Consider the following 26899-nt stretch of genomic DNA (forward strand, 5'->3'; position numbering starts at 1 on the left):
ATTTGAAAAGGTTGAATTGTTTATTTTATTTTATGTGAAAAATTAGAAAAGTTGTAATGATTGGATGAGATGAGAGGAGTTGAGAGGAGTAATGAAAAAAAACAAGGTAAAAGAAAACATGTGCCCAAAAATGGTTTGGAGGAGATCCCTCAAGAGCGGACTAGTTTGATGACCCAAAAATGTGTACAAGATGATTAGATAATGCACTTTCTGGAAGGGATATTTGTACCCTCTACTAATCAAGCCCACAGCCTATAATTTAGATAAGAGATAAAGTTAAGAAGAGATAAGACAAGTTGATTCAGACTTCGAAAAAGAAAGAGACTCAGATTCCTAATATGAGAGAAGCTTAAACTCCTAAAGGGAAAAAGCTTTACAATGCTAATTAAACTCCTATCATTTTAAGGAAATAACCTCTATAAATAGCCTACATGAGATAACAAATTCTAAACTTGATTTACTTCATCTTCTACATACACTTATCCTCATATTATTATTCTGACTTTGGCATCGGAATGTCCCTAGGGCAACCAATGCTGCCCTTTTGTTCATTGCAAATCATCCATGTGGTTAGTGGTATGAAACACGTCCTTAATAGTGGCACCATCTGTGTGATCTTTATAGATTTCAACATGATTTTCACATTCCAACTACCATGCGATCATATGCAAATCGCAATTTCTTTATACTGGAATTGGGAGAAAATTATTCTCTGACTCACAAGTAGTAAGATCATATTCAAAATTTCAAGTTTCTTGGCTCACAAAATCGCCCTCAAAAGAGGAAGAACACAAGAAACAGATGCAATACGCACGTGCAGCATGCGCTGCACACGTGCACCATGCATTGTGCATGTGCCATGCACTACGTACGTAAGGGGGCATGCTATGCTCCTAGTTCCTTCGTTGGGCAAAAGCTGCATCCATCGGTGATATAATGATAGTAAAGATGCAACAACGGTGAAGACTTCTGCTGGCATCTCCTCGAATCAAATCACTTTGCTATGCACAGTGTAGGAACTCAAGCGCTAGGAACTCACACAGAGAGCCGCCCATCAGACACCCAGGAAATCTCAAGACCATCGGCGGCCATGATTGAGCCCGCCAATATTTTTTGTCACCGGAGAAGCGCCTCCTGCCTAGTGTGATAGCCAGATTCGACAAATGGAAGCACGCTGCTAGCAGCGCCCCGACCACTAAAGTAGTTCACATCGAACACACTGCTTGCAAAGGAAGCACTTTGTCGAGCACCATGAAGATCCACAAACCTACCGTCCATGAGTTGATAGCCCCACCATCGGCCACCACTAACATCGCCGGAAGTTTATGTCGCCGGTGGAGTGGTTCCTCAATACCAGAAGCTAATTCGTGCAGCATGGCGAGGGCAGAGGATACATGCTGTCAAAGGATCACCAAGCCAAGCATCCATGCACCTGCCAGCACGTCGCCAACCACCATTTTACTCGCCGGCGTCATCTATCACTAGCGTGGTGGTACTCTACCTTCCTAGAGATCCTTGCCACTGTCCCCTGCCATTGTCACTAGTTCACACCACTCGAAGCCAACACCACAATATGTTCATCAATGCAGCCCAACCATGAGCTCATGGTGGCACCCACAGCTATGCCGACGTTCTCTGTTGCAGTCACCATGACCCTCGTCGTGGCAGCACACCATGAAGGACGTGTACCGTGCAAACACTAGGAGCTCAATTGTGCGCATCCTAAGGGAACCAACTCTACCACCCCCAATTTGCCAAATTTTTCTGTTGCCGGTGTGAAGACCCTTATCCACCAATATACTAGCACTCCCCACCAAAGATACAGCTTCTCGCTAGAGCTAGCCCACAGAAACTCCACTTGCTTAAAACCTCTCTGCCATGTATCGGTACACCAGAATGGGGGGGAATGGGGGGGGGGGGGAGATATTCTCCGACTCACTGGATCATCTATGAAAGTTTAGATAAGTTTTTCTACTTTTTGCCTTTTATATTTATGTGAAATAATGGAAAAATATGAGAGGAATAGAACAAATACATGACGTACCCTACACATGCAATGTGCTTGGGACACACAATGTTGGCAACTATTTGCATATCACAGTTGTGTACCCACGGACTCTCTAGAAATTCGCTACATCCAACAGATCGAAACCATAACTCCACTACAATGCCCCTTGGCGAGCAACAAGACCAACGTCCCTTGGCAAGCAACAAAACTAACATTTCCACCATGCAACTAGACCAAGGTCTCTGTGGAAAGCATATGTAGTTCTATCACTTCCCGTGGAGGTCTTCCTCAATGCCCGTGGGCATCACCCATGTGTCACCAGCCTTCACCACACTTTAATAGAATGACTCAGGTTTACAAATCTCAAGTTTATAATTTGTATTACACTTACCCATTATGTTTTTGGTGAAAACTTCTCAGAAGGTGTTGTAATAAAAAATGGCATGGAGGTCAGAAGAGCCCACGACCCTCTCCGCAGTCAGCTACCAAAGGTCGAGTTACATACTCGCGGTGTAATTAAAATGGGTGTGGAGGTTAGAAAACCCCACGACCCTCTCAGCAATTAGCCACCAAAGGTCGAGTCAGTACCCATGAAAAATGGAAAGGTCAAGGATCGCCTGACACCACTTGTCGAGAGTCAAAAGGTAGGACAAATGATCAAACTTCCAGATCTTCCTTGTGAGGAGCAAACAGACAGGAAAGGTCAATGACCGCTCGACCTTCTAGGCACCTAACAAGCGGGCAACTCTCTGGTTTGCCTGACCTCTCTCATCTGGACAGCAATACAAGCACAGCATCTTCTCTAGCAAACGTCGAGTGTCTATGTTAGTGCCACAACCACTGCCAGCAGGTTACCTACAAGAATGAGTCATCAAGCTCCACAATCACATCGCGTGGGTTTCCTTTAGGAAAGAGTCGACGAGCTCAACAACCACCTAATGTGGACCTAAGGAGTCGACGGGCTTCCTAACCACATAAGCACGGGTTACTATAATACCAACAACAAAACAACAACACCAACAACAATTTCTACCAAAGGGAAAAGAATCCACTACTAACAACAATAGCAAAAAGGACCACGAAAATATACACAAAAAACCAATCATGGAAATATGCATTTTTCGTCAAAAATAAACAATCTCTCAGGCAAACATCCACACAAATAGACAAACTCAAAATCAAGTTCTGCGCTCACCCCTAACGCGATCAAGTGCATCTCCCGCCTATCTCTCCAAACTGAACTCTTCATCACTTAGCACAAAACAGACAAAAATCTGGAATCACACAGGAAACTAGAGACCAATTTTCAAATTTTATTTTGCAGATTATTAACTTGAAGATTTTTAAGGCCTTCTAAGGTCTCACAAGGAGGTGGAGACACCCATACACTAACCAATATGGACCCTTAGCGGGGTAGGGGAAAGTAAAAGCAAGCAGGCGCCCACGAGCCAACGAGGTAAAAGGCAAATATAGGGAATGCAAAATATTTAATTTCCCATGTGCCAGCACAAAGAAAATTAGTGGGGTAACTAGAAGGAATATTTGTACCCTCTAGTAATCAAGGCCACAGCCTATAATTTAGCTGAGAGATAAAGTTAAGAAAAGATAAGATAAGTTGATTTAGACTCGTAAGAGAAAATAGACACAGATTCTCGACTCTTAAAAGGAAAAATCTTCATAAGGCTAATTGGACTCCTATCACTTCAAAGAAATAATCTCTATAAATAGCCTATAGGAGGTAACAAATTCTGAACTTGATTTATTTCATCTTCAACATACACTTACACTCATATTACTGTTATGACTTTGGCATCGAAGTGTCCCTTGGGCAACCAGTACTCCCTTTGTTCATTGCATATCATCCATATAGTTGGTGGTGTGAAACACGTCCTTAAAATTTTTATAAAACTTGCTATTTGATAACTATGTTAAATTTTAATGACAGAATTCTTATAAGGATGGGAGAACCCAAGCAGTCGAAAATGCATTTTGGTAGTCCCTTAAAACACAATTGACAATATAGAGCAATTGGAAATAGCACATTAAAGTACACTGTTCAAGGCAACAACATATTGCGTTGCTATCATATTAAAGACACTGATATGTCATGCTTTATTAAATTGAAGTGTGACATAACTTTCTAATGACTTCTTCCTCAAAAATTCAGGTAGGCCTCTTGAGGAAGAAGCCTCTCTCATTTGGTTACATTTAGCTTAGATGTTTGGACTTCTTAGACATTTTTCTTCCATCATAGAAAGAGATACACTTGTAGTTCTTAGAGAGAAAGTTTACAATTATTTCCTTTTAACTAAGAGCTTAACGAGATAATCAGGAACAAACATTTTGTTGACAGTAGACATTGCCACTGAACGTGAATTCTTACTAAACCAATTGGCTCGCCGTGTTTTACAAATACTAAAGTAATATGAACCTATTTAAATATGATAAATTATCCTTGTAATTGTGAGTGCGCAAGTATTGTGTAATCATTTTTAAAAAAGTGAATAAGTACGAGACACAAGGAAAAAAATTAATTATTTTAATAGTGGACACACTCTATTTCAAAGTAACTGCACAGCACTTACACACTTCACGATTGTATGTAGCATTACTATTTAAATATTTAGGATTTTGCTACACAACCTCTTACATTACATACTACACATGTTTTAATTTTATTCCTAGTAAACTAATTTAGTTCTACTACTTATCATCCATATACCATATATTTGTCAAGAAAAAAAAATAAAAAAAAAATCAAAAATCAAAATAGTTGTGTAGTGTAAAAATAATAAATAGAATATAATAAACAACTTTTGGATAGTGAAAATATTTCATCTCATTTTATTTAATTTCATTATTATAATTTTTTTAAATATCTACATCAAATATAATAAATAATTTAATTTTTTTAAATTTTAAAATAATAATAATATTTTATTTAATTTTTTTAATTTATTTTATCTTAACTTATTATCCAAACAATACCTAAATATTATGGGAGCTTCCAGAAAGAAAACTTTAGTTAACCTAATTTCTTCCTTTCGGGTGGCATCAAATTAGCCATGACCACTCTTCTTTTATTGCCTTTTTCTCTAACAAAACATGGTAGCAGGTTTGTAATAAATGTTAATGGTCCTCTAGGTGGCGACTATATTGGCTTGCAAACAATTTCGAAGGTAATACGTGTACTTAATTTGATAGCATGATTGAAGGTGACAAGTGACAACTTCGACATTTTTTTTTTAATTTGTATATTTATTACTTTTATATTCTACACAATATTTTAGATAGTTATGTTTTTATTATTTTTGTAATAAAATCATATGCAACTTTAGAACGACTTTCCAGATAGAAGGGTAAACTTTCATAACCTGAAGGAAAAGGAATGTACGGTTATTACTTTGGGAGGGAATAGAGGCAATGATGAGAATATACTCTGCTTGGTTTTTTGTGTCAAATCTGAAGGATTTTGTACTGTGCTTGGTTTTCAATCCTTTTCCGGACAGAATAGACGGTTACTGTTGTATAAATCAGTGGCTGTATGCATTGTAGTTGCTGCCGGTTTTGATGGTCTCCAAGATGCAAGGGCTTTGCCCAATTTTATTTCGTACTGACTGTTATTTTTGCTGCTTTTTCTTACCCCAAACAGAAGCAAAACAAACAAAAAGTATGGCAGCAGAGCCAACCTTGCAAGCAAGGCAAGGCAGAGCACAAAGTCGACCCAAAAAAATAAGAAGCAGGCCTTGAAAAATCACTGAGACATTTGAATGAAAAAGAAAAAGCAAAAAGAAGTGCAATAAAATCAATGCATGTCTCTGCAATGGACAACAATTTTCCAAAATCCATCTACAATTTAGCCTTTCCCTTTTATCCTCCTTGAGTTTTAGTGAGGCCTTTTCCTGCATTAGACAGATTCTATTCGCAGCTAACTGCTTAAAAGAAAAAAAATGGGGACTTTCTGTTCCACTTTCTGGAAAGCCATGTACAACAAAAGGACTTGGAGAATCACAATAACTAAAATTGTGATACTGAACTCCAATTGGTGTGGGACTATCAACCATAATCCATTTACTCAAGATAGCCCAGCTAACAATTTAACCAGGAGTATGGAAGCATATCTCCATACGGCACATAGCGATATGATCACAATTTAAACTTGTCATTCTATATTAGCTATGCACTACTACAACAGAGTGAAACTTCAGAAGTTTTTTTATTTATACATGTTTGAGAGGCTATATGTTCTCTTACAAATGGAAGCAAAAAACTAAATCTCGGTAATCAGGCTTACTAGTTTTGTTGCTTTGAGTTAGATACCTCTCTCTCCTACATGTACCAGACAGAACATTCATGAGAACCAAAATATGTGGGGGGAAATTTACAAAGGACACCGTTAAGGTACAGACACCAATTTGTAAGGTAGCAATGAACTTAGAAGGCGTATGGAGGCATATCTCCAGCTTTACAACCAGTGTTTCACTCAGCTACGTAAGAAAGCTAGATGTTGATGTTGATGTTGTCAAGCCAAAAAACTAGCTGCTGGGTTGAAGGTCTCACCTTAGGGCTTCCGCTTAAGCAAAGGCATGCAATCTCAAGCACCCACAACATCTCCCTATCATGCTGCTTATCATATATTAATGGATCAAACACCTCATTCTGGCGATTCTCTTTCTTCATCTGAAATACCCAAGAAATTAAATCCTGGGATCCTTTCGGCTTGCACATGTCCATGGGCCTTTTTCCAGTCAGAAGTTCCAGCAGAACTACCCCAAAACTATACACATCTCCCTTGTAAGTTGCAACAGAGGCTTGTCCATATTCAGGAGGGATGTAGCCTAGTGTCCCTACAAGATCAGTGGTGACATGAGTGTCATAGGGGAGTATAAGCCTTGCGAGACCAAAATCCGCTAAGTGGGCTTCAAATTTTCCATCTAAAAGAATGTTACTTGACTTTATATCCCTGTGAAGGATATGGGGCTCGCATGATTGGTGCAAATACGAAAGCCCTCTTGCTGCCCCTTGAGCAATTTGAAGCCTAGTATCCCAATCTAGAGAGGATGGGCCGTCAAGTTTTTCATGTAACCAATAATCCAAGCTACTGTTTTCCATGTAAGAGTATATTAAGAGCCTGTCATTTTTGAACATGCAATACCCTTGAAGATGTACGAGATTTGGATGCTGAGCTCTTGAGAGGGTTTCAACTTCAGCACGAAATTCTCGTTCCATCTGACCACAGTCACCGGAGAGACGTTTGATTGCAACTTTCTGACCATCAGGGAGGGTGGCTCTGTAAACCAGACCAAATCCCCCACAGCCAATGATGTTTGCTTGGTCAAAATTGTTGGTAGATTTTAGAAGGTCATCAAGGGACAGCTCTTTATTATTCTCCATGTTTTGGAACAAAACCACTAATCGTGACCCTAGGTCTTCCAAATCTTTACCGTTTGTGTCAGCATCCTCTCTCTCAGGATCAATCTCTCTTCGGCTAGTTGCCCGCAACACAATCATGATCATAAGGACAAAAAGGAAAGTTGTTCCAGAAACAATTCCAATAGCCATTCCAATGATAGGTCCTCTGTTTTCTCCTGATTTTTTTGGCGATCCAGGTCTTCCTTGCTCTACTGATGGATGACAAGAGGATCCACAAAAGTCATTACCTTCAAAGCTTGAATTTGGGAATGTTTGAAACTGGCCTCCTGAAGGGATCTCCCCACTTAGATGATTGCTCGCAACATTAAAGTAGGACAAAAAGCTGAGTTTTTCCAATTCAGGTGGTATTATCCCTGTAAAATTGTTGTGAGACAAATCCAGAGTCTCTAAGCTCCTCATCCCCGATAAATTGCTAGGAATTTGTCCAGACAAATTGTTAAATTTCAAATCCAAAATATGGAGCCTTTTCAGTTTGCCAAACTCTGGCCAGAGTGTTCCACTAAGATTGTTGTGACTTAGGTCCAGTGTTGGTGGAAAGCTCGAAACTTGGTTATACTGCAATCCTCTTGCACTCACATTCCTCTTCAAGTAAAAAGGGAAATCTGGGGAAGGTTCCACCAATGAGATATTCCTGTCTATGAGACTCTCTAAACTTGTTATGTTTTTTGGAATTTCCCCAGTAAATGAGTTGTTTGATAGGTCCAAGTAAAAGAGAAAATGAAAGTCGCCAAACCACTCTGGGATTGTTCTGCCCAACCGGTTCCATGATAAATCCAACAACCGCAATTTAGTACAACTGCTCAACCATTGTGGAATTGAACCAGTGAGTCTACAATTTGCAATAATGAGAACTTCAAGGTTTTCAAATTGCAGATTAGGATCAGCCGGCAATTCCTCATCATGGAAGTTCAGGGTCAGGACCAAAGTGGTTAGGGTTCGGCATTGCTGTAGGATTGAAAGGGCAGACCAAAGATTTGAGAGACTGGAATTGGAGATTGAGAGGTAAGAGAGACTCTGAAATGTCTTGAAGCTTTCTGGGATTTTGCCACTGAAGTTGTTCCGGGAAAGATTTATGTTCCTCAAATGTCGACAAGAGGGAAGATTAGCAGGCACAGGCCCAGTGAACCGATTAGTACCTAAATGAAGAGAGGCCAATCTAGCCATTTCTGAACAATTAAGATTAATTGGACCCTCCAAGGAATTGTTCCTCAAATTAAGCAAAGTGAGACTGGATAAATTGGACAAGGACGGTGGTATCTGACCAGTGAAATTGTTTGAATGGGCGACAAACTCCTCTAACCTTGTGAGGTCATAGAAATTATCTGGGATACTTCCTGTAAAGCCATTAGAGGATATATCCAAACGAAGAAGGTTAGTAAGGTTACCGATTCCCCCGCTTAGCGGACCAGAAAGCTTGTTGTCTTGAACACCCAACCGCTTCAATCTCTTTAGCCCATATAAATCATCAGACAAACCACCAGTGAGGTAATTCGTGCCGAGATTGAGGTTCTCCAATGAGCTACAATTCCCCAGACCCGGTGTAAGATTACCAGAGAAGTCGTTGAAGGCTAGATTCAGAACCTGAATTCGCGTTGAATTATGGCAGATGCCAGCGGGAATAGAACCTTTCAAGCCGTTCTGAGATAAGTCGATGGACTGGATTGAAGGTAAATCAATGCTTGCTGGAATCGGGCCTGAAAATTTGTTAGAGCTCAAGTTCAGGGCCTCTAAATAAGGCAAATGAAACAGTGAAACAGGAAGCGAGTCTCGGAGCAAATTTTGCGAGAGATTGAGGGTTTTGAGCTGTTTCAAGGTGCCTAATGATTCAGAGAGTCTACCACTTATTCTTCTATTGTGGAGCTCCAACTTAACAACTCTATTGGGGGAGGAAGGTTCGCAAGTGACGCCTGGCCAAGCACAGCAATCAGAAGAATTGTTGCCCCAACCCTCGATTACCGACTCCAAACCTTTCAAGAAATCCTCCAACGCCGACAGGTCATTTGGATTGCACGTCAGGTTCTGGGAATTCAGAAGGCGGGATTGGAAGCAGAAGCAGAGAAGAATAATCGTCAACCAGAAACCTTGAGCACCCATATTTGAAAGAGCACACCGACAAGAGAGAGAGGGAATGAACAATCAAGTGGCAGCAAAACCCTTTTCCAGAATCAAGATATCAAGAGTTGGATCGATTGTCTGGACCATTTCGGTTGAGGAGCAAAATTAAGCAGCAGATAAAACCCAACCCAAGTACAGAGACAGGAACAAAAATAAAAGGATGAATGGAAGAGAGAGCTGTTATATCAAAGTAACGGGTTTTGCATCTTGTGAAAACAATAAAGAGAAAGGAAGAGAAAAAAAAAAAAGGGGAAAGCAGCACACCTGGCGGATAGAGAAATGGAATAGGCAAAAGGAAAAAAATTAAAATGGTGGCTCTGACTTCAACAAGCTGGTGGGTCTGGACTCTGAAAGAAAGAGAGATGTTTCTCTCTTTCTCTTCTGGTTGTTGTATCTTTCTGTGTCTAAAAGAGAGTGCTTTGAGGAGATTCTTTTTTGTAGCAGCCAAAGCAGTTGGGACTACAGAGAATATGAGAGAGAGAGAGAGAGAGAGAGGCAAATTCAAAAAGCCAGTAAGATATTGTGAAGTAACGTGAGCTTTGAAGACATTAATAATGGGGACAACTTGGTGACTGTTGTGGTGAGAGAGAAGTCAAATGTGTGGTTGGCGACTCCTGCGCTGTTTATTATTATGTTTGACAATAGGAGTTTTGTTATATATATATAAATACAGTTTTATGTTAATCTGTATATTAATTTATGTATTAATATAATGTGATAAGTTAAAAAATAAATTTTATTAAAAATAATATTAATTTAAATTTTAAATATCAATAAATCAGTATTGATATATAAATTAGTACGCGACTGTATTTATATATAACAAAACTCTTGACAATAATCTTCCTTTTAAAATTTTTTTATCGAAAAATTTTCATCAAATTGTATTTTTATTTTTATTTTGTTATTTTTATTTAATGATTAAAAAATATTTTAGAATAATTTTATAAATTTTATTATTTTTTAAAAAATATTTAAAATGATTGAAAAAAAATGGTTAAATAAAATAAAGAAAAAAAAATAAAAAAATGATTTAGCGTACCCAATTTTCGGTGAGTGAAGCATCTCTCAAGGAAAAAAAAAATGTGTTTACTCATTTTTTTATTTTTTTAATAGTTAAGAAATTATTTTTTATTTTTTTCTTAATAGTTAAGGATGTTTAAAAAATAAAAATCATTTATACTAATATGTATATTTGATAGATACATTTAACGGTCACCTTAAATTATCCAAAAAATAATAATAATTGTTATTCTTTTCCTAGATTTTATTCATTGACCAAATAATTGATATACTCCAAGGATATAGGTATGAAAGTTGTGCGTATTTTCTTGAAAAGAAAAAAAAGATTTAAGAAAATTTTATATTTATTTAAATAAAATAGACGAGACTTACAAATTTTAAAACTGTAAATATCATTTTTTTTTTATCATTTTATCATGATTGAATATTACTATATATAATTTAATATTATATATAGTAATATGTTAGGCATGTAAAATAAAAAAAAATAAAAATAAAAAGAGTTAGAATTGTAAATGATTTTTAATTGGAGGATAGAAATAGAAATTGCATTTTCCTTTTGACAAATTTAGTTGTCATTTTATGATATATATAAATTTATTTGACTGGCGATGCAATGAATTAGTCACATTCGTGGAAAATGAAAGGCAAACAAACTAAAGTCGAAGGACAAATGCTAAATAATGGCTAAAGTCAGCCGGAAAGGATTGCTTATAATAAATAAGAACAAAATGAAAAGCTGGGTGTTTAAAAACCTTAGTCTACAAATCATAGTTATTGACCAAAATCTTCTGAATTGTCCCACACCAATTTTTCTCGACGAAAACAATAAATGCGGGAGATGCTCTGCCAAAATAGTCAACGTAAATACACAATCAGGAGGATATTTTCAGACATAGTGTGCGAACGTAATACGTAATTGTTTTGAAAATAATTAGTAAATACGATACGTATTACTTACATAAAAATAATTAATTTTTTAATAATAAATTTCACTCTTTTTTAAATTAATTATACAGCAATTACACATTTTATAATTATATATAATATTACTCTAAAATAAAATCTCAATAGTGAATTTTCTTAATTAATTTCTTTTTATTGATATCTAAATTAATGTTCGACTCGTTTCAACGGTTCGCAGCCGCACAATAATGAGTTTTCCACAAGTATACCGCCATAATTTAAGGAAAAACTCTCTTAATTCAAATTATAAATATGAAAATTTGAAATCGAGGACATTCGGTTTAGAAATATTTTTGTAAAGTAACTTAAAAAAAATAATATCACTTTAATCTCAAAACATTGTTATGAAATATATTGTGAAATGTGATGTGTGTATCATTATTCATCGCCCATGCCTGCCATCCTTTGCTGTACTTGATTTGAATGGCAAGGGATTCATATTTCATTTGTTAGACATCTGGGTGTCCATGTTACAAGCAGCACCTGATAATTGAATCAAATCCCAACATCTGTTTACAACAATTCTCTGAATTTAATAAAGCATCATCTCTTATGGAGATGTCTCCATGCTGAAACTTAGAACATTTGTGATAAAGAGTTGTTTGACTAAACTAGAGATATATCCACTGAAGAAACTACAACTACAGACAACGAAAAAACTAAAAATGTTCTCAGTTTGCCCCAAACTTTTCCATGTGATCTTCGTTCCTGATTGATATACCCGATGAAGGTTCAAACTGCTCTCTGGACAGAAAAATGGAGTGTTGCTGCTGGTGGTATGAGGTGCAACTCGACTCAAGTATCTGATGTGGAAGCACCATTTCTGGTTTAGCATATGTTCCACCCACAAGGACTCTTTGCTTCTTAATCAACCTCTCACCTTTGGGACTCTCGGCTGGGGAACTGAGATGGCAACCAGAATCTGGAGTCAATGGTTCATGGCGAGATGAGAAAGATTCATCAATGGAAAGGCTGGCAGGGGCACGTTCCTTGGCAGCCTTGTCTTGTAGGGGGCCTTCAGAGGTTGGAACAGGGGTTGCTGGGTCAGTCTTATTGTCAGAATCTGGGCAATTGTCACCTGATGCTGGACCTGGGACCTCAGAACCAGATGTTTCTGAATGAACTCCACCAAGCCGTTGTTGCTCCTCGATTATCTTCTTCAAGTATTTGCCCTGGGCTTCTATCCGTAACTGTAGCTGCCTCTGAACCTGTTATGCTTGAAAATATGCAGAAATTACAGGTTTGGTGAGAGTCGACAAATTAAGACTCCAACATATCCCATTGCACTAGGGCACCAAATACAAAAATGAAAAAGACAAAGTGCATCCCAGTCCCATTCTCAAACTCAAATTTACATAAGTAGAATAGGGTCACATGATCTCTCTTTCCCTCAGAAAAGCTAGATTAAGGAGATGATAAGAAAGATAATGATGAAAGAAAAACTAAATCAGTATAAGCTACTTAATTTGATACTAGCATCAAAGAGAAAACATGCCTCTAATTGCTCATGCAGTCGCTTCTGCACCTCCACCTGCAGCTTGAGGGCTTCATTTATTTGCATCCCACTGCAGAAAGGAAGAACACATTCTTTCTCATACCAAGCAGCCAAATAACAAGCCATTTTGACAGTCAGATGTTATCGGATGTAATCATAATTTTAAAAATTTTATGTACTTATGTCTTGAACACTTGAGAACATTGAACAGGAAAGGAAAATAATAAATGATTCCAACGATATAAATGGAAATTTTGCATCCAGAATGCGGGAGCTGTTACTGTTTAATAACCTACTAAATGAGTATATTATGGCATGAACGACATGGTAAAACTGGCAGCTGTACTTACAATGAACCATCCAAACTTGATCCAACGATATAAATGGAAATTTTGCATCCAGAATGCAGGAGCTGTTACTGTTTAATAACCTACTAAATGAGTATATTATGGCATGAAGGACATGGTAAAACTGGCAGCTGTACTTACGATGAACCATCCAAACTTGATGGCATATCCCCAGTTTCTTTCATATCAGCTTTTTTCCCTTGCATCAAAATTTAAGAATAAGTGAAAAAAATAATGAGAGGCAACTATGATCATTGATCATACATCTTCTCTATGGTTATCATCACAGAGAACCTGCCCTATACACTGGTCAATCAGAACATAGTTGCCATCATTGATGTAATAAATGAACATTGAACAAAAGAAATCGGTTAACCTACCATCTGATGATGAGTCAGGGAGATATTTTGCAAGCCGGTATTTCTGGATGCATCACAAAAACAGAGTCAACAAAAATGACAGATGACAATGAATTTTAACATAAGAATTCCTAAACCCATCCCCAAACATTTTGGAGGGAAAATAAATAAATAAATAAACCAAGTATGAGATAAATGGAAGAAGGAATTTTTGCATAGCAGAGAATCAATTTTTATATACCTGTAAATGGCTTTTGACATGATATATTGTTAGACCTTGAACACCCATTACTCTGAGGACACCTTTGGGTGTAGCCCCTGGAAACAGAACCCAGAAAGAAAAAGCAGAAAACCATTTACAACAATTCCAATATTCACAAATAATAATTAGCATAGGATTTGATGAGTGTATCCATTGAATTTTGGTACTCCTTCAAGGGAAATTTAGGACCATTTGATTAGATTTTTATGCAATTCACACATTCTTCCTCTCAATGTGTGTAACATTTTATATGAACAACCTAGCACACAGGATTAGATTTTTATGCAATTCACAGATTTTATATGAAATGAGTTAGGTACCAATTTTCCTCATAATCAACTTGAACACACAGGATTAGATATGTAAGAAATAGTTCTGAGTTCATATTCTCCCTTTGGAAAGTGACATCTTCGATATTTTAGAAAGAAAAGGGCATAAGTAGGGCTATTGCAGCCCTTGCTCAATGCGTGATGAATTCACACCATACAGCATTAGTAGAACCCCAAAAAATGTTACTGCTGTTTGTTTCTCCTATCCTTTCCATCTCTTTTAACTTACAAGAAGAGCCCGGTGTTCCCACTCGTTGCATTATAGCATCTAGCATTAGAAAACTGATTCAAAATTGTACGAAAACAAAACTAGATATAGAAGTTAAAATGAGCAGTAGTAGACCCTATTAATACCAAAAAATAGCCTCAGTAATTTACCCGATGAATCCTGCATCTTGCCAAGTAAAGGTCACAGTTCAGAATTAGTAGAAATATGACAATGAACAACAAAACCTAATTAGGAATATAAAGGTTGAGGTGACTCACGGTCGGCCCCACCAAGTTGTGCCACAGCATCAACAAAACGCTCATGAAGCTCATGCGTCCAACGCAAGCGTTGCTTCGAGGCAAGACTGGCATTGTTGTGACTGTTTCCTCCAGTGTTTGGGTCCATAACACAATCTAAATGCTGACCATGAACTAGCGAGTTTTTTTTTTTTTTTTTTTTTTTTGGGGACTAGGCTTGAATTATGAACACTCTTTGGCTGATACGTCTATCATTTATCTAAAACAAGAAGGCCGGAAGCTGTCAATAGCAGGAAAGATAAAGAAAATTACAAGAAATGGTACAGCTTCCTAGAACATGAGGCTGGAAATATACGAATGCTCCATAGAACAAAAACTCATGCCGAAGGGAATGAGGAAATTGTTCTCGAAATGACACATGTAACCAAGAACATTGGAATTAAGCCATTAGATTCATATTAAAAAGGCAGCAATTCCTCATTGCACAGATCTTGGAACTAAGTCCAAGCATCATGATGAACTTAAAAGATATCTGGGCAATGAATGTGCATGTGCATACTCATATCTGTGCATTAAACAAACAAAAAAAGCTCAAGTAGTTGTAATTAAGAAACTTTTTTTTTATCGGTAGTTGTAGTGAAGGAAATTAACTCATTAACGTAGCAGTGAATCAGATCTGATAAAAGAATAAAAGATTTAGTAGAGAAAATACAATTATGGAAGGAAGCAATGCCCTCTTAAACAATACACCCTTGACAGTTATCACTGAATGTCTACTAGAAATAGTGACAGGACTCTTATCTTTACGTAAATTCTTAATACTCTTCTTGACAAATGTGTTCCATAGAATATCTCCATTTTATACAGAAGCAACCAAAACAATATGAGTACTTTGATCACATGAATATTTTACCTCCAAAAGTTATTCTCCTCCAATATATTGAAAGGTATTAGCATGCCTAAGAGAATTGACACTTGCTCTACAGTTATATGATGAACATATTTAACTAACAAGTACCAACAAAAGATATGTATAGGACAACAAAACTACTCCATAAGCTATCTACAGTCACATATACACAGTAAACAAAGGCAACGACTTGTAAACTAGTTAAAACAAGATCCGTATCTAAGTACTCGACAGAAACTGTCTGAGACTCTTAAGTTATAAACATCAACTTTCCTTTGTCTTTTTCTTTTTCCCACCTGTTTCAGTGTTTTCTTATTTTTCTCTAAGCCACTTTTTGGGAATGTTCACCTTCGTTTGTTTAATTAATGAAGATTTGAAAATTCACCATCTATGTGTAGGTTAAAAGTTTAACCAATTCAGAATCCAATAGTCCTAAGCCTTCTTTTATCAATGGTTGTGCCTTTACATCATGTCAAGGAAAATGCTACATAACTAGTTTGGCGCGGTTCCTTATCCATGGGGAAAGATTGGGTATGCGAGGAGTTCACATGACTCTAAATCTACCATAATATGGAGGGAGGTGAATAACAAGAAACACTAAGCTTTTAGGCCCCATATCTGGGAATCATAGGAATACAAAGACAGGAAAATCCATTGCACTAAAATCATCAGAGCGTCCAAACATTTGACATACAGAGAATAATTAGGGTTTGAGAAACACGTTAACTTCCCACAAAAATTGACATGACAGATTAAATTCAGAGGAAGTCCTACAAACATCTTCCCTGTAAATATAGACGAAGAACACTGACGACATGACAAGAGAGAAACAAGTCAAAAAGTAAACGCAACAGCCAAAAATTTAGCAGTTAAAACTATATTATTTCTGGTTGTATATGCATACGAAAATATATAAAGAGCCAGACACTACTGTGAGGAGAGACGTACCCAGATCTGCATTCACCTCGGGAATCAAAGCCCCTCCTTTCAACTCTCCCTCCTTACCTCCCTCCTTCCTCAAACTTTACCGAAATTGGTAATATAAACTGGAATTCAACAGGAAATTATTCCCTCTAGGGGTATTGAAGGGAGCTGCAAAACAAGAAACAACAAAACGAGTCTTGACCAATAGCCACCCAAAGTACAAAACGAGTCTTGGCCAATAGCCACCCAAAGTCCGAGTCTTTGCACTTTCCTCGTTTAATTCTTACCCTTTTCTGCTTGGATGCTTTTATTAATTTAATGTTCCCTGTTCATATATACAACTTTGAATACAATAAATATTACTATAAAAAAACGATATAGATTAACGTAATTATTATCAAATCTATACCTATCATATTTGTCAGTTTTTTGGGAAAGTACGTAATTATTATAAAATCATGAAATTAAAAAGTATTAGAAAAATGGTTAAAGAATTCAGAGAGAGAAGCAGAGGATGCAATGCATGTGTGGATGATACAAAAAGGTTTACAATTCTTATTAGTTTAATTTGGACTGAAGTGATATTATCAAGTTTATCATTGCATGGTGACCGGCTTCGACGGAATCTGTGGAATAATATTCCGTTCCTTGTCCTAAACAACAAACACAAGTATTCCGGCAATCTCGTCCTTTTCCCTCACCTCATTCTGACAGAAAATTACGTTGTTTTTTTTTTATTATCTTTCGTTGTGCTATGTCTTTTCATCCAACTGGGGAGTCATGAGATAGCTAAAGAATGAATGGATTGGGATCAAAAAGCTCAAATGTCCTTTTTCGTGTGTATGTAATGCACGTCTGTTATGGTTGTCATGATTCATGAGAGGAGCTGTTCAGCCACAATGTCTCGTGGAGGGCAGAATTTCTTGTTTTTTTTTATGGAATCAATGGGAAAACCAAGTGGTATATTGGGTTAGTCAACAATTTCAGCCTCGGGTTAATAAGAAATTCCAAGTGCACCATAGACCTTCATTTTAGTAATGATACCATCCAATTATTGGCTTGGAATGAATATATTCTTATGTCCAAACATTGCATGATTTCTTTTTATCTTTTCCTTGTGGTCCAAAATTCACTCGAGTGGAAAGAGAGAGATTGATTAAATGAATTTTACAATATTTATTAAATTATTTAATATTATTCGAAAAATTCACAATATATGCTACTGAGCTCGATTCCTTTTGTCATTCACTCGTGCCATCAAATTCGAACAGCGAACTTGAAAATAGGAAAATGCTTGGGTTACCGAGAACACCTCTCGAGATATTTTTTTTAATTTATTTTTTTTTTTAAATTTAGTGATTAAAGAAATATTTTTTAATTATATTGTAAATATTTTTTAAAATGTTAAGGTTATAAAAATATATATATGAAAATACTTTTTTTTCTTAAAAGAATGCCAAAATGGCCTTCTCAAAAAAGTTTTTCGGGGCCTACACACTACATGCCAGTAACGTCACATATTTTTCTCTTTTTTCTAAAGTTTTTTCAAATTTATTTTTAAATTTATTTTTTTAAATTAATTAAATTTTTTTATTCATTATCTATATATTAAATATTTAATAAAAAATAATAATGTATGAATTTATATTTAAAATTTTTCTTTCTCGTACATCCTCGAAAATATCTTCTATTGGCAGTGGAAGTAGGATTCCAAGAAGTCCCACCAGTCGTCGTCGACTTTTTCAGTACTTGGCAACTTGTGTGTTTATCTATCTGCCCCTCGCGTTGTGCTTAAACACAAAAGGGCTGTGCATAAGAAAGACTGAAAGAGTACAGCTTATGTTTTCCACTTGGAACAACCTTATCTCCCCTTCACTTCACAGTTATCGTCCAAGGTCGACCATGGCGGAGACACAAGGTGCCTCATATTGTCCAAATACCAACCACAACATCAGGAAATTCTACTGCTTTGAGATACTCACTTCCATGTAATTTACTTTGCACTTCCATGTCATGTGCTCTCTTTCTCAAGGACTCATTGACTTCATAATCAATCACTGAAAATGGCTTAATATTCCGACCGACCATATAGTAATTGGGTAATTTCCAAGCGTACCAAACAGAATATGGAAATTTTATCTTACTCGTTATCTGAAGTTGGCAAGTATAGAATCCATGAAAGTATGAAGCCGACATCCCTTCAAATATAGTAATTTATCATTTCTTCCCAATATGCATCCGGGCCATCTCATTCTTAAGTGATAGAATGTATTGCTCATCAAAAAGTTTTCATACAGCCCCCAACATATCAAGTCATCAAACATTTTATTTGAATGGATTTAATACCCCAAAAAAAAAAAAAAAACAACCCCACCCTTATGCAAATATATTCCACTTCTTATGCCAAATTAAAAATTGAAGGGAATGCTATAATGGCAGTAAGCAAGAAAAAACACACTGTCAATGAGCCCTCAGATCTTAAACTTATAGCTTTGCTAAGAGGTTTGATGCTGTATATTCCTCTTAGGTTTGCAAGAGCTTATAGTAGAAAGTGATTCTCTTCTCATGGTCCGAGGTATCCAAGGGTTGAATGAATCAAGATCACTGCTGGGCAATATTTATTTGGGAGATGATCATAGGTTTCCAAGATGTAAAATTCAACATGTGGGCAGAATAGGCAATAATGCCGCTCACAAACTTGCTAGATATGCTTGAAATGTAGATGATATTAATGTCTGGTGGGAATCTTTGCCAAATTTTATTTCCACTATTATTTAGATTGATAATCATTCGTAATTGGTATGATCAATGAAGTTATTTTGACGTTAAAAAAAACAAAAACAAAGACACAAAAATCAACAAAACAAAAGTCAAAGAAGCAGGATTCCTTTCAATCTATAGTGAATATACACACGTATGATGTCAACAAAACACAAGCGAGGGGAATAAATATGAGTTTATTGCAAGGGGTTGTTAATGAGTTCTATACCCCATATAATATTAGTTCTATCTCTTAGTAGTTTCTTAAAATAAATTTCTAGGCATGGAAAAAAGAGTATCATTTCTATTCTATTTATGTAACTTCCTTTCCTAGAAATGAGTTCCCAATGGAAAGTATCACTCAAACAATGTGAGAAATTCTCAATTCTGTCACTCCTTGGATTTTGGATAATGTTTGGTACTTGTAAACTTGGATTCCATCTGAACAAGACCAATGGTGCTAGTGATCATTGATCAAGCTGTCTATTATTTATGAAAAATTATACGTACTCATCACCCTAACTACATCACATATTACACGTGATTTTTTTTTTCATTTACTAAATATGTAGTGTACAGATAATAGCTAGAAGAATTCCTTTCATTTAGTAAGTGCAAAATGTATGAATCTTGCACATACATTTTGTAAAAATGTGGATCACATCAATAAAAAATGAGTTTTTCATACTTTCACATGGAGTCCACTTTTTGATAAAAAACTTGTGTGAATCTTGAGCATTTGAAACTTGTATATATCATTACTCAATTAAATAAATTAAAAAATGAAAATAGATATACCAACAGTGTCACTGATTTTCAAATCATTGACAAGAAGTTGGCCAAAATATTGGTGAAGCTTATAGTTTAAGGAGAGAGAGAGGTCTCGAGGAGAGAGAGATTGAAGAGATAGAGAGTGCTTCAGGATGGTGGAGATGGGCTTGTCATTTCGCTCTCATTACATTTCATTATTTGTAATTGTGTTGACAGTAATAAAATTAGGAGAGCGCCTAGCAGCAGAATTAGGTGTTTGAACTTTTTACACCACCCAATCATGAGATGACATATATGAGTTTCTCCCAATGTGAAATAGAATTGGTTCCAGGAGATCAATCAATTTGGTAGGGACTTTCTCCTCTCTCGATTCCTTTCTCCCCTCTCCTCACCCCTTTTGCCACCCCCCCACCCTCTCTCTCTCTCCCCTTCAAATCTGAAGGTCTAATTCTTGACTCCGATTCTCAACCCCCCTCTCTCACTCTCGCTCTCCTCAAGCCAAAATGAAGAATCTCACCCTTCATTCGATTTCCATTGGCCAAAGTGAGTACACTATGCCACAAAAACATAGTGGTCTTCACCTTAATATCACTTTATCTTTTATCCGCATAGACCGTGTACTAGATATGTTGTCTAGACCGCTACTTTCCTTATTGCTGCAAACAACAATATATGAAACTAAGCAGAATTACAAGTTGGGTTCACAAGTTGGGTGCCAAAGAGTAGAACAAAATTCAGACTTAGAATTTCAACACACAATTATAATGGCAGGGTTAAAAGCATTGATCCGCATTATACAAATAATAGTTGCTAAAGTCATATTTTTGTATTTTTCTTTTTCTTCACATTGTCCTGAAAGTTCAACTCTTTCGTGAAAATTATTAGTCAAGATATGTTATAGTAGAAAAAAATACTTATGGATGGATGGGTTTGAAACTCAACGACAGACGGTTTTTTCTTGAACCTTAAACTACAAACACTTAAATCAATCTAAAAGATAACAATAAATGAAAAAGCAATTGAAAATATCAAATTAATGACAAGTTTTTAGATAAATGTATGATCAACAACCATTACTCCTACAAGACCAATTAAATTAACCAACAACGTTAGGGAGATGGTTCTAGAAACCAAATCGAGTTTTCAGAAAACATTAAAATGTATTAAAATTGACCATAACCATGTATTAAACCACTTATAGAGATTAATTAGGGAGATGGGTTCTAAATTGAGAAGAGGGAAATCGATGAGTTCATGACCTCTGGCTGAAGAAGGTGGGTTGCAAAATGACATGTGACCTGTTGAGAAGAGATCTTGGCTGCTACTTCCATTGGATAGATAGAGAGAGAGAGAGAGTGCAAGAGAAGTTCTCATCCCACGGTATTGTTACCTTCGAACAAAGTCTGCAAGAGAAAGAGTGGAAGAGGAAGCAACCAAGACCAAATGGGGTGTTTGGAGAGAGAGAGAGAGAGAGAGAGAGATAGTCTTACGTGTCCGTATTTTATTGGCTGGTATAAATTAGAAGTTTACACTGATTCCGGTTTGAAGCTTTGCTCTAAAATTAGATGACTGATGCGACTGTGTTTAATTTATTAACGCGTGTAAATCTCAGTTATACACCGCATCCACTCCGGATAGCCTCTCGAACCATCCTTATAGCATTAACATTAGTTTTATTAAAGTTATCTTTAAAATTTGATGAAAAGTATAAATTTTTTATAAATCTAAAACCTTCCTATCCATAATCTCATATTGAATTAGCTATTGAATTCATCAAAATAATAATATAATATTATTTTTTTAATAATAATATCTTTTTTTTTCATTTTTAGCAATTAAACTAACTATAGGTATATTAATAATTTAATTTTATACTTGAGGCTGACCATCAATCTAAAACTGAAATGAAACTAAGGTTGCAGGGAAAAAAAAATAAGAGAGGAAAAATAAAGTACAACAATTGGAAATTAAAATGTAGTAAAATAATTAGTTGATGAGTGTATAGTAATCCTTCAAATTTGAAGGAAACTATAGATTTACTGTAGTTCAAAACTCCCTATTTCTCATTTGATGAATCCAATGCAGCTTTGATTTATACATATTCATCATTTTATACATTTGACTTGACTTTTGATGAAGCTAATGCTAATGATCTTATAGTGTTATTCCATTATTTAATCAAAATCCTCTTCATTTATCTTTTCCTCTTTGGGGACATGAGGGATGTTCTAGGCTTCTCGTGTTTCACTACTACAATACAATCTCATATTTTTGTAGAAAATGTATTAAGTATTTCAAATCGTAGAATTATTTATTTATTTATTTATTTATTTATTTATTATTATTATTATTAACATGAAAGAAAAATATAGTAATGTATGATGCATACGAGCTCCGGTTGTCAAAGCATCATAATAAAATGGTAGAGAATGACAAGCTTTTTCTCTTGTTGAAATTCACACCATGTACCCTTTTCATTATGGCTTCCTCCACTTGTGTATCGTTCAAGTCAACCTCTTATGCCTATTTTTTTCCCCTAAGAAAGAAATAACAAGGGAGAGATTACAATCTTCCATATTAGCAGATATGATTAAAGAAAAACATCGAGTGTTCCGTTGACTTCTTTGCTAGATAGTCAATTAGTTTGATCAGTGTGTATACATTTGAATCACAACATTTTCCCAACCAAACATATATAGACAGACATTTAAATATTGTTTCTATATATGTTTCTATTAAGACAAGCTCACAGCCAACTAGGACTGTTCATCCGGGTTCCGACCCGGGAATCCGGATATATCCGAACCGGAACCCGGGTGTTAAATCCGGGCCGGAACCCGGCCCGGGTTAAGCCAGATCAGATCCGGTCCGAAACCCGGATGTATCCGGGTTTTGAAAAACCCGGATTCCGGTTTCCGGGTTGAGCCCGGTTTTTTTTTTTTTTTTTATTACAAAAACCTATATTTACCTACATTATTAAATTTCTTTTAAAAGCAGTTTTTTTTACCTTAAAGCCTATATTCTATTACAAATTTTTCAAGAAAAAAATGGTTGAAAAGGATATTCTTTTATATATAAAACTAATTATTATTTTTAACTAAATGCATCTGAAAAAAATAAATTTAATATCAATCATGTAAATGCATGCAAAAAAATAAAAATGCAATCACTACATATTATATTATTTGATATTTATACATATTACATTACAAATGATATTGACACTTCTTCTCCCAAGCAAATGATGAACCACATTGACTAAGTACTATTGTTTACTTTCTTTCTTTCTTTCTTTTTTGTTCCCTAGACATATTGACAAAGAAGTCTATACTATATAGCATCACTGGCTCATAAATCGACCAAACAGGACCAAAATCTAGTGCCAATGCCAAAATATCTAAATAGCAAAGAGACAGACGTGTCTTTGGCAGCCAAAGACAATGGCTCTTTCCTGTCCTAAACCCATACATAAACCTCCACTCAAAAACATAAAAACAGTCTTACTATTAATACCATTTATTAATAGTAAATTGTAGGTAGGCAGGGCTTCCACGATCATGCTTGTTGAACTCGTACACGTGAAGTTACTGGACTTTAGCTGCAAAAGAGAGACAAAAAACCAAAAGGGTCAGATAGAATCCAACCAAAATTTCTGGACAAGTGAGTGCGTTGGTGGGCGAAGAGGTGTTCTGTGATCTTAGATTGGCTAGTTTGGCCGATGAAGAGATTGCCATGCAGTAAACAAAACACTATATTATATGCTCAAACAGGGCAATGCAGAAAGTCATTGAATTAATATTAAGAACATTGACAATTAGAAATTAACTGCTGCTACAAATCCTATATATATATGTTCATCACAATCCTAATGCAAATTCTATGAATGTGCACAATCATGAGGAACACAACTGCTGCTACAATGTTTTACAACTTCCTATCTAGAAATATTAATTATTAATCATAACCACCAAACCCAAATGACAGTCACTAGCAAAAATAGAACAAATAAATAAAGAATTCAATGTTAGTTCCAGCAAAAAAATTGAACAAAAAAGAGCTTTGACAAAACATAAAAATATTTTATGGGAAGATGCCCTGTGAAGAGAGATTCACTGAGTTCTGACTCATCTAGTCAATCTGAGTGGGATTAGTAATGAATTTAAATACAATACATTAATTCTTCGCTTTTCTATTGCTTTATTTAGTTTCTTCTTTTTATATCTCATAGAATAATAGTGGGTTTAGTCGGTATGGGCTTACTCTTTGTACAAGTGATTGTAGTTGGTAATGGTAGTTGGGCTGAACTTTATAGGGCTCTGTGTTATTCGTGCTCTACCATTTTAATCTTGACCAGTTTTTATGGAAAACATGCAGAATTTATGACATTTGAGAAGTTTTTCCCCAAGTTAATTATAAAAGGAGTTGAAAAATGTCTGGAGAATTCGTATTTCAAGCCTTAAAATATGGACTGACTTCAAATTATAATGTTTTAGAGCATAAAAAAAGAACCAAGCAGCTACCATGGACACTTCTCCATGTCCCCCGAAGGACCATTTTCTTTCAAACCAAACAGGCAGAATAATGCTAACAACACAGACAAATCGTGGGAGCACATCACTAATCAGGTACTTAAACCAAAAAAAAAAACCAACCGAGAGAGAGGCAGAGACAAATCAAACACAAACCCAAAAAGAAGGAAAAATCAAACACAAACCCAGATCTATCAAACTAACAGCATATACTTTATACCCATGTTTAACAAAATAACCTAGATCTAGCACAAAATGTCGTAGCCGTAGCACAGATCTTACCTGAATGTCGTAGCACAGATCTTACCTGAACAAAACCTACACAAGTCGTACCATTTCATCATCTCATTCCAAGGTATCTAACGATGCAAGATAGAGAGGGTGAGAAGAGAGAGAGATCGAGGGTGAGAAAAAATGAACGAGATGAGCAGCGGCTAGGGTTTCTGAATTTTGACTCTGAGATGAACGAGAGAAAGAGAGAGAGAGGGGGGGGGATATTTAGCCGGGGCTCGGGGGGGGGAAAGAAACCGGGTACCGGGTTTTTAATCCGATACCCGGATTTTAAACCCGTATCCGGACCGCTTGAGTCCGGATTTTACAATCCGGATTTCGGACCGGATTAAATCCGGACCGAAACCCGGAACTGGAATCCGGTAAAACCGGATTCCGGACCGGGCCGGATAAAATCCGGCCCGTATGAACAGTCCTACAGCCAACCCCCAATTAGAGCATTTATGTTTCTTTACCATTGAACTCAATTATATATGTAAAGGCTGCGACCTTGCTTAACTGTATAAACACTGTTTCTAGGCTTGCAATTTCTTTTATTTATTTATATGCTAGGCATAATTATGCATATGCTGATCTTTTAAAGGTTTATGCTGAACAGACGTGTTGCCAGTCTAGTTTCCTACTTTTGAAGCTTGAAACATCCATTAGGGCTCCGGCTCTACCTGTTTGATGTCGGACTAGTCCAGTGCTTTTAACGTCGCATTTGTCAGTTAAGTCTAGGGCTGAGCACCGACAGATCGGAGTTGGTATCTGGGTCCTCCGACTCCGACTCCGACTTTGACTTTGTCGGAGGCCGAATTCGACCTCTGATTTCGACTTTGACGGCTATATGCTCCGTTTCAGTTCTGACTCTGATTTCGACTTGTCAGAGCGGAGTCGGGACAGAGTCGATGGGACTGTGGGGAGGGCAGTGGGCATCGTGCGATGACCTAGATTTGCGACGGCGTGGGGACTCAGGCAAGTTGGGAATTGGGTCTGTGTCTGTAATCACTGATATATCTGACTGGGGGTGGGGACTCAGGGCGATGGGGACTGTTGAGTGCCAACTGGAGCACCTGAAAATAGATCTTTAAAAAAACCAAGATTTTCGTTTGATATATATATATATATATAGAGAGAGAGAGAGAGAGAGAGAGAGAGAGAGAGAGAGAGAGAGAGAAGCAACAACATAGTCGGAGCTGAAGGCTGGGGCTGGGCTGCAGCTGAGATCGTGGCGCCGTGAGAGTGGGGGCTAAGCTAGGGTTCCTTCAAGCCTTCAATATTTTGATTTCTGTGAGAGGAATTCAAGTGAATCTGAGAAGTGAGAGAGCTGTGAGGGAGTTAGGGTCGAGGGGTGGGGGGTGGGGGGGAAATGAATCTCACTAAAGTAAAACTGTGACGCCCCCAAATTTCGTTTGGGATCGGACGGACATTTAAAGCGTCGAGACATGCAACACGAGGTTACCTGCCCCCGTTCATGACATATAAGATGCAATATTCCTAACATGCATCTAACAATATGCAATATTCGCAGCGGATAAATTTTTTCTTTAGCAATACTATGCACCAAATTCAAAATATCCCAAATGCTTAAAACATATTTCATACATAAAAAATTCATTGAACAACTAAGATCACAACACTAGTCCAAAATGGTTATGATCCAAAAAGTACTAGAGATGCAACTCAATCGTACAAGTAGTACTTTACGTTAATTACTATATTAACATTTATGTCGCACCAACGCTTAGTCAACTGTGTCTAGTTGATCAGCTCCTGATTCTCCTTCAGGTCCTGTAACAAGATCTACCATTCGGGGGGGAATGGTAGTTGGGACTACCAAAGTGAGATTTGATTACAAATCTCAGTAAGTTAACAAAAAACTTCCACACAAGCTAATAATGCATAGATGTCAGTAAAAGCATAAATGCAT

The 26899-nt window shown here is 36.6% G+C and overlaps 2 protein-coding genes and 1 long non-coding RNA gene across 7 annotated transcripts; all 3 read right to left on the minus strand.

The window, feature by feature from the left end:
• Positions 1–6151: 6151 nt before the first annotated feature.
• Positions 6152–10073, minus strand: LOC122310724 (phytosulfokine receptor 1). The gene has a single exon (XM_043124845.1). The coding sequence runs from the start codon at positions 9533–9535 to the stop codon at positions 6509–6511; it is 3027 nt and encodes a 1008-aa protein (XP_042980779.1). The 5' UTR covers positions 9536–10073; the 3' UTR covers positions 6152–6508.
• Positions 10074–12009: 1936 nt separating this feature from the next.
• LOC122310864 (myb family transcription factor PHL7-like) lies at positions 12010–17150 on the minus strand. Of its 5 annotated transcripts, none has more exons than XM_043125085.1 (8): positions 16661–17150; positions 14824–15082; positions 14716–14725; positions 13988–14064; positions 13768–13810; positions 13529–13577; positions 13041–13110; positions 12010–12753 (listed from the first exon to the last, which is right to left on the minus strand). In XM_043125085.1, the coding sequence occupies exons 2-8, from the start codon at positions 14914–14916 to the stop codon at positions 12217–12219; spliced, it is 879 nt and encodes a 292-aa protein (XP_042981019.1). In that variant the 5' UTR covers positions 14917–15082; positions 16661–17150; the 3' UTR covers positions 12010–12216. The 5 variants fall into 5 exon arrangements, with proteins under 5 accessions (XP_042981019.1, XP_042981018.1, XP_042981017.1 ...); XM_043125084.1 differs by having other exon boundaries at positions 13529–13586; positions 16661–17139; XM_043125083.1 differs by lacking the exon at positions 14716–14725 and having other exon boundaries at positions 14824–15061; positions 16661–17130.
• Positions 17151–23322: 6172 nt separating this feature from the next.
• Positions 23323–25201, minus strand: LOC122309062. Its single transcript, XR_006242326.1, has 2 exons — positions 24979–25201; positions 23323–23765 (listed from the first exon to the last, which is right to left on the minus strand). It is a non-coding gene; the product is annotated as an uncharacterized LOC122309062 (long non-coding RNA).
• Between the last annotated feature and the right edge of the window lie 1698 nt (positions 25202–26899).

The sequence above is a fragment of the Carya illinoinensis genome, chromosome 5 (genome assembly GCF_018687715.1).
Source record: "Carya illinoinensis cultivar Pawnee chromosome 5, C.illinoinensisPawnee_v1, whole genome shotgun sequence".
Classification (NCBI taxonomy): domain Eukaryota; kingdom Viridiplantae; phylum Streptophyta; class Magnoliopsida; order Fagales; family Juglandaceae; genus Carya; species Carya illinoinensis.

Excerpts from the sequence above, each read along its gene's own strand:
- LOC122310724 (XM_043124845.1), bottom strand. The coding sequence starts at position 9,535 with ATGGGTGCTCAAGGTTTCTGGTTGACGATTATTCTTCTCTGCTTCTGC.
- LOC122310864 (XM_043125082.1), bottom strand. The coding sequence starts at position 14,950 with ATGGACCCAAACACTGGAGGAAACAGTCACAACAATGCCAGTCTTGCC. Across the intron at positions 13,111-13,528 it reads TCAAGTTTGGATGGTTCATC|TGGGATGCAAATAAATGAAG; the intron begins GTAAGTACAGCT and ends TCCTTTCTGCAG. Across the intron at positions 12,754-13,040 it reads GACTGCATGAGCAATTAGAG|GTTCAGAGGCAGCTACAGTT; the intron begins GCATGTTTTCTC and ends CAAGCATAACAG.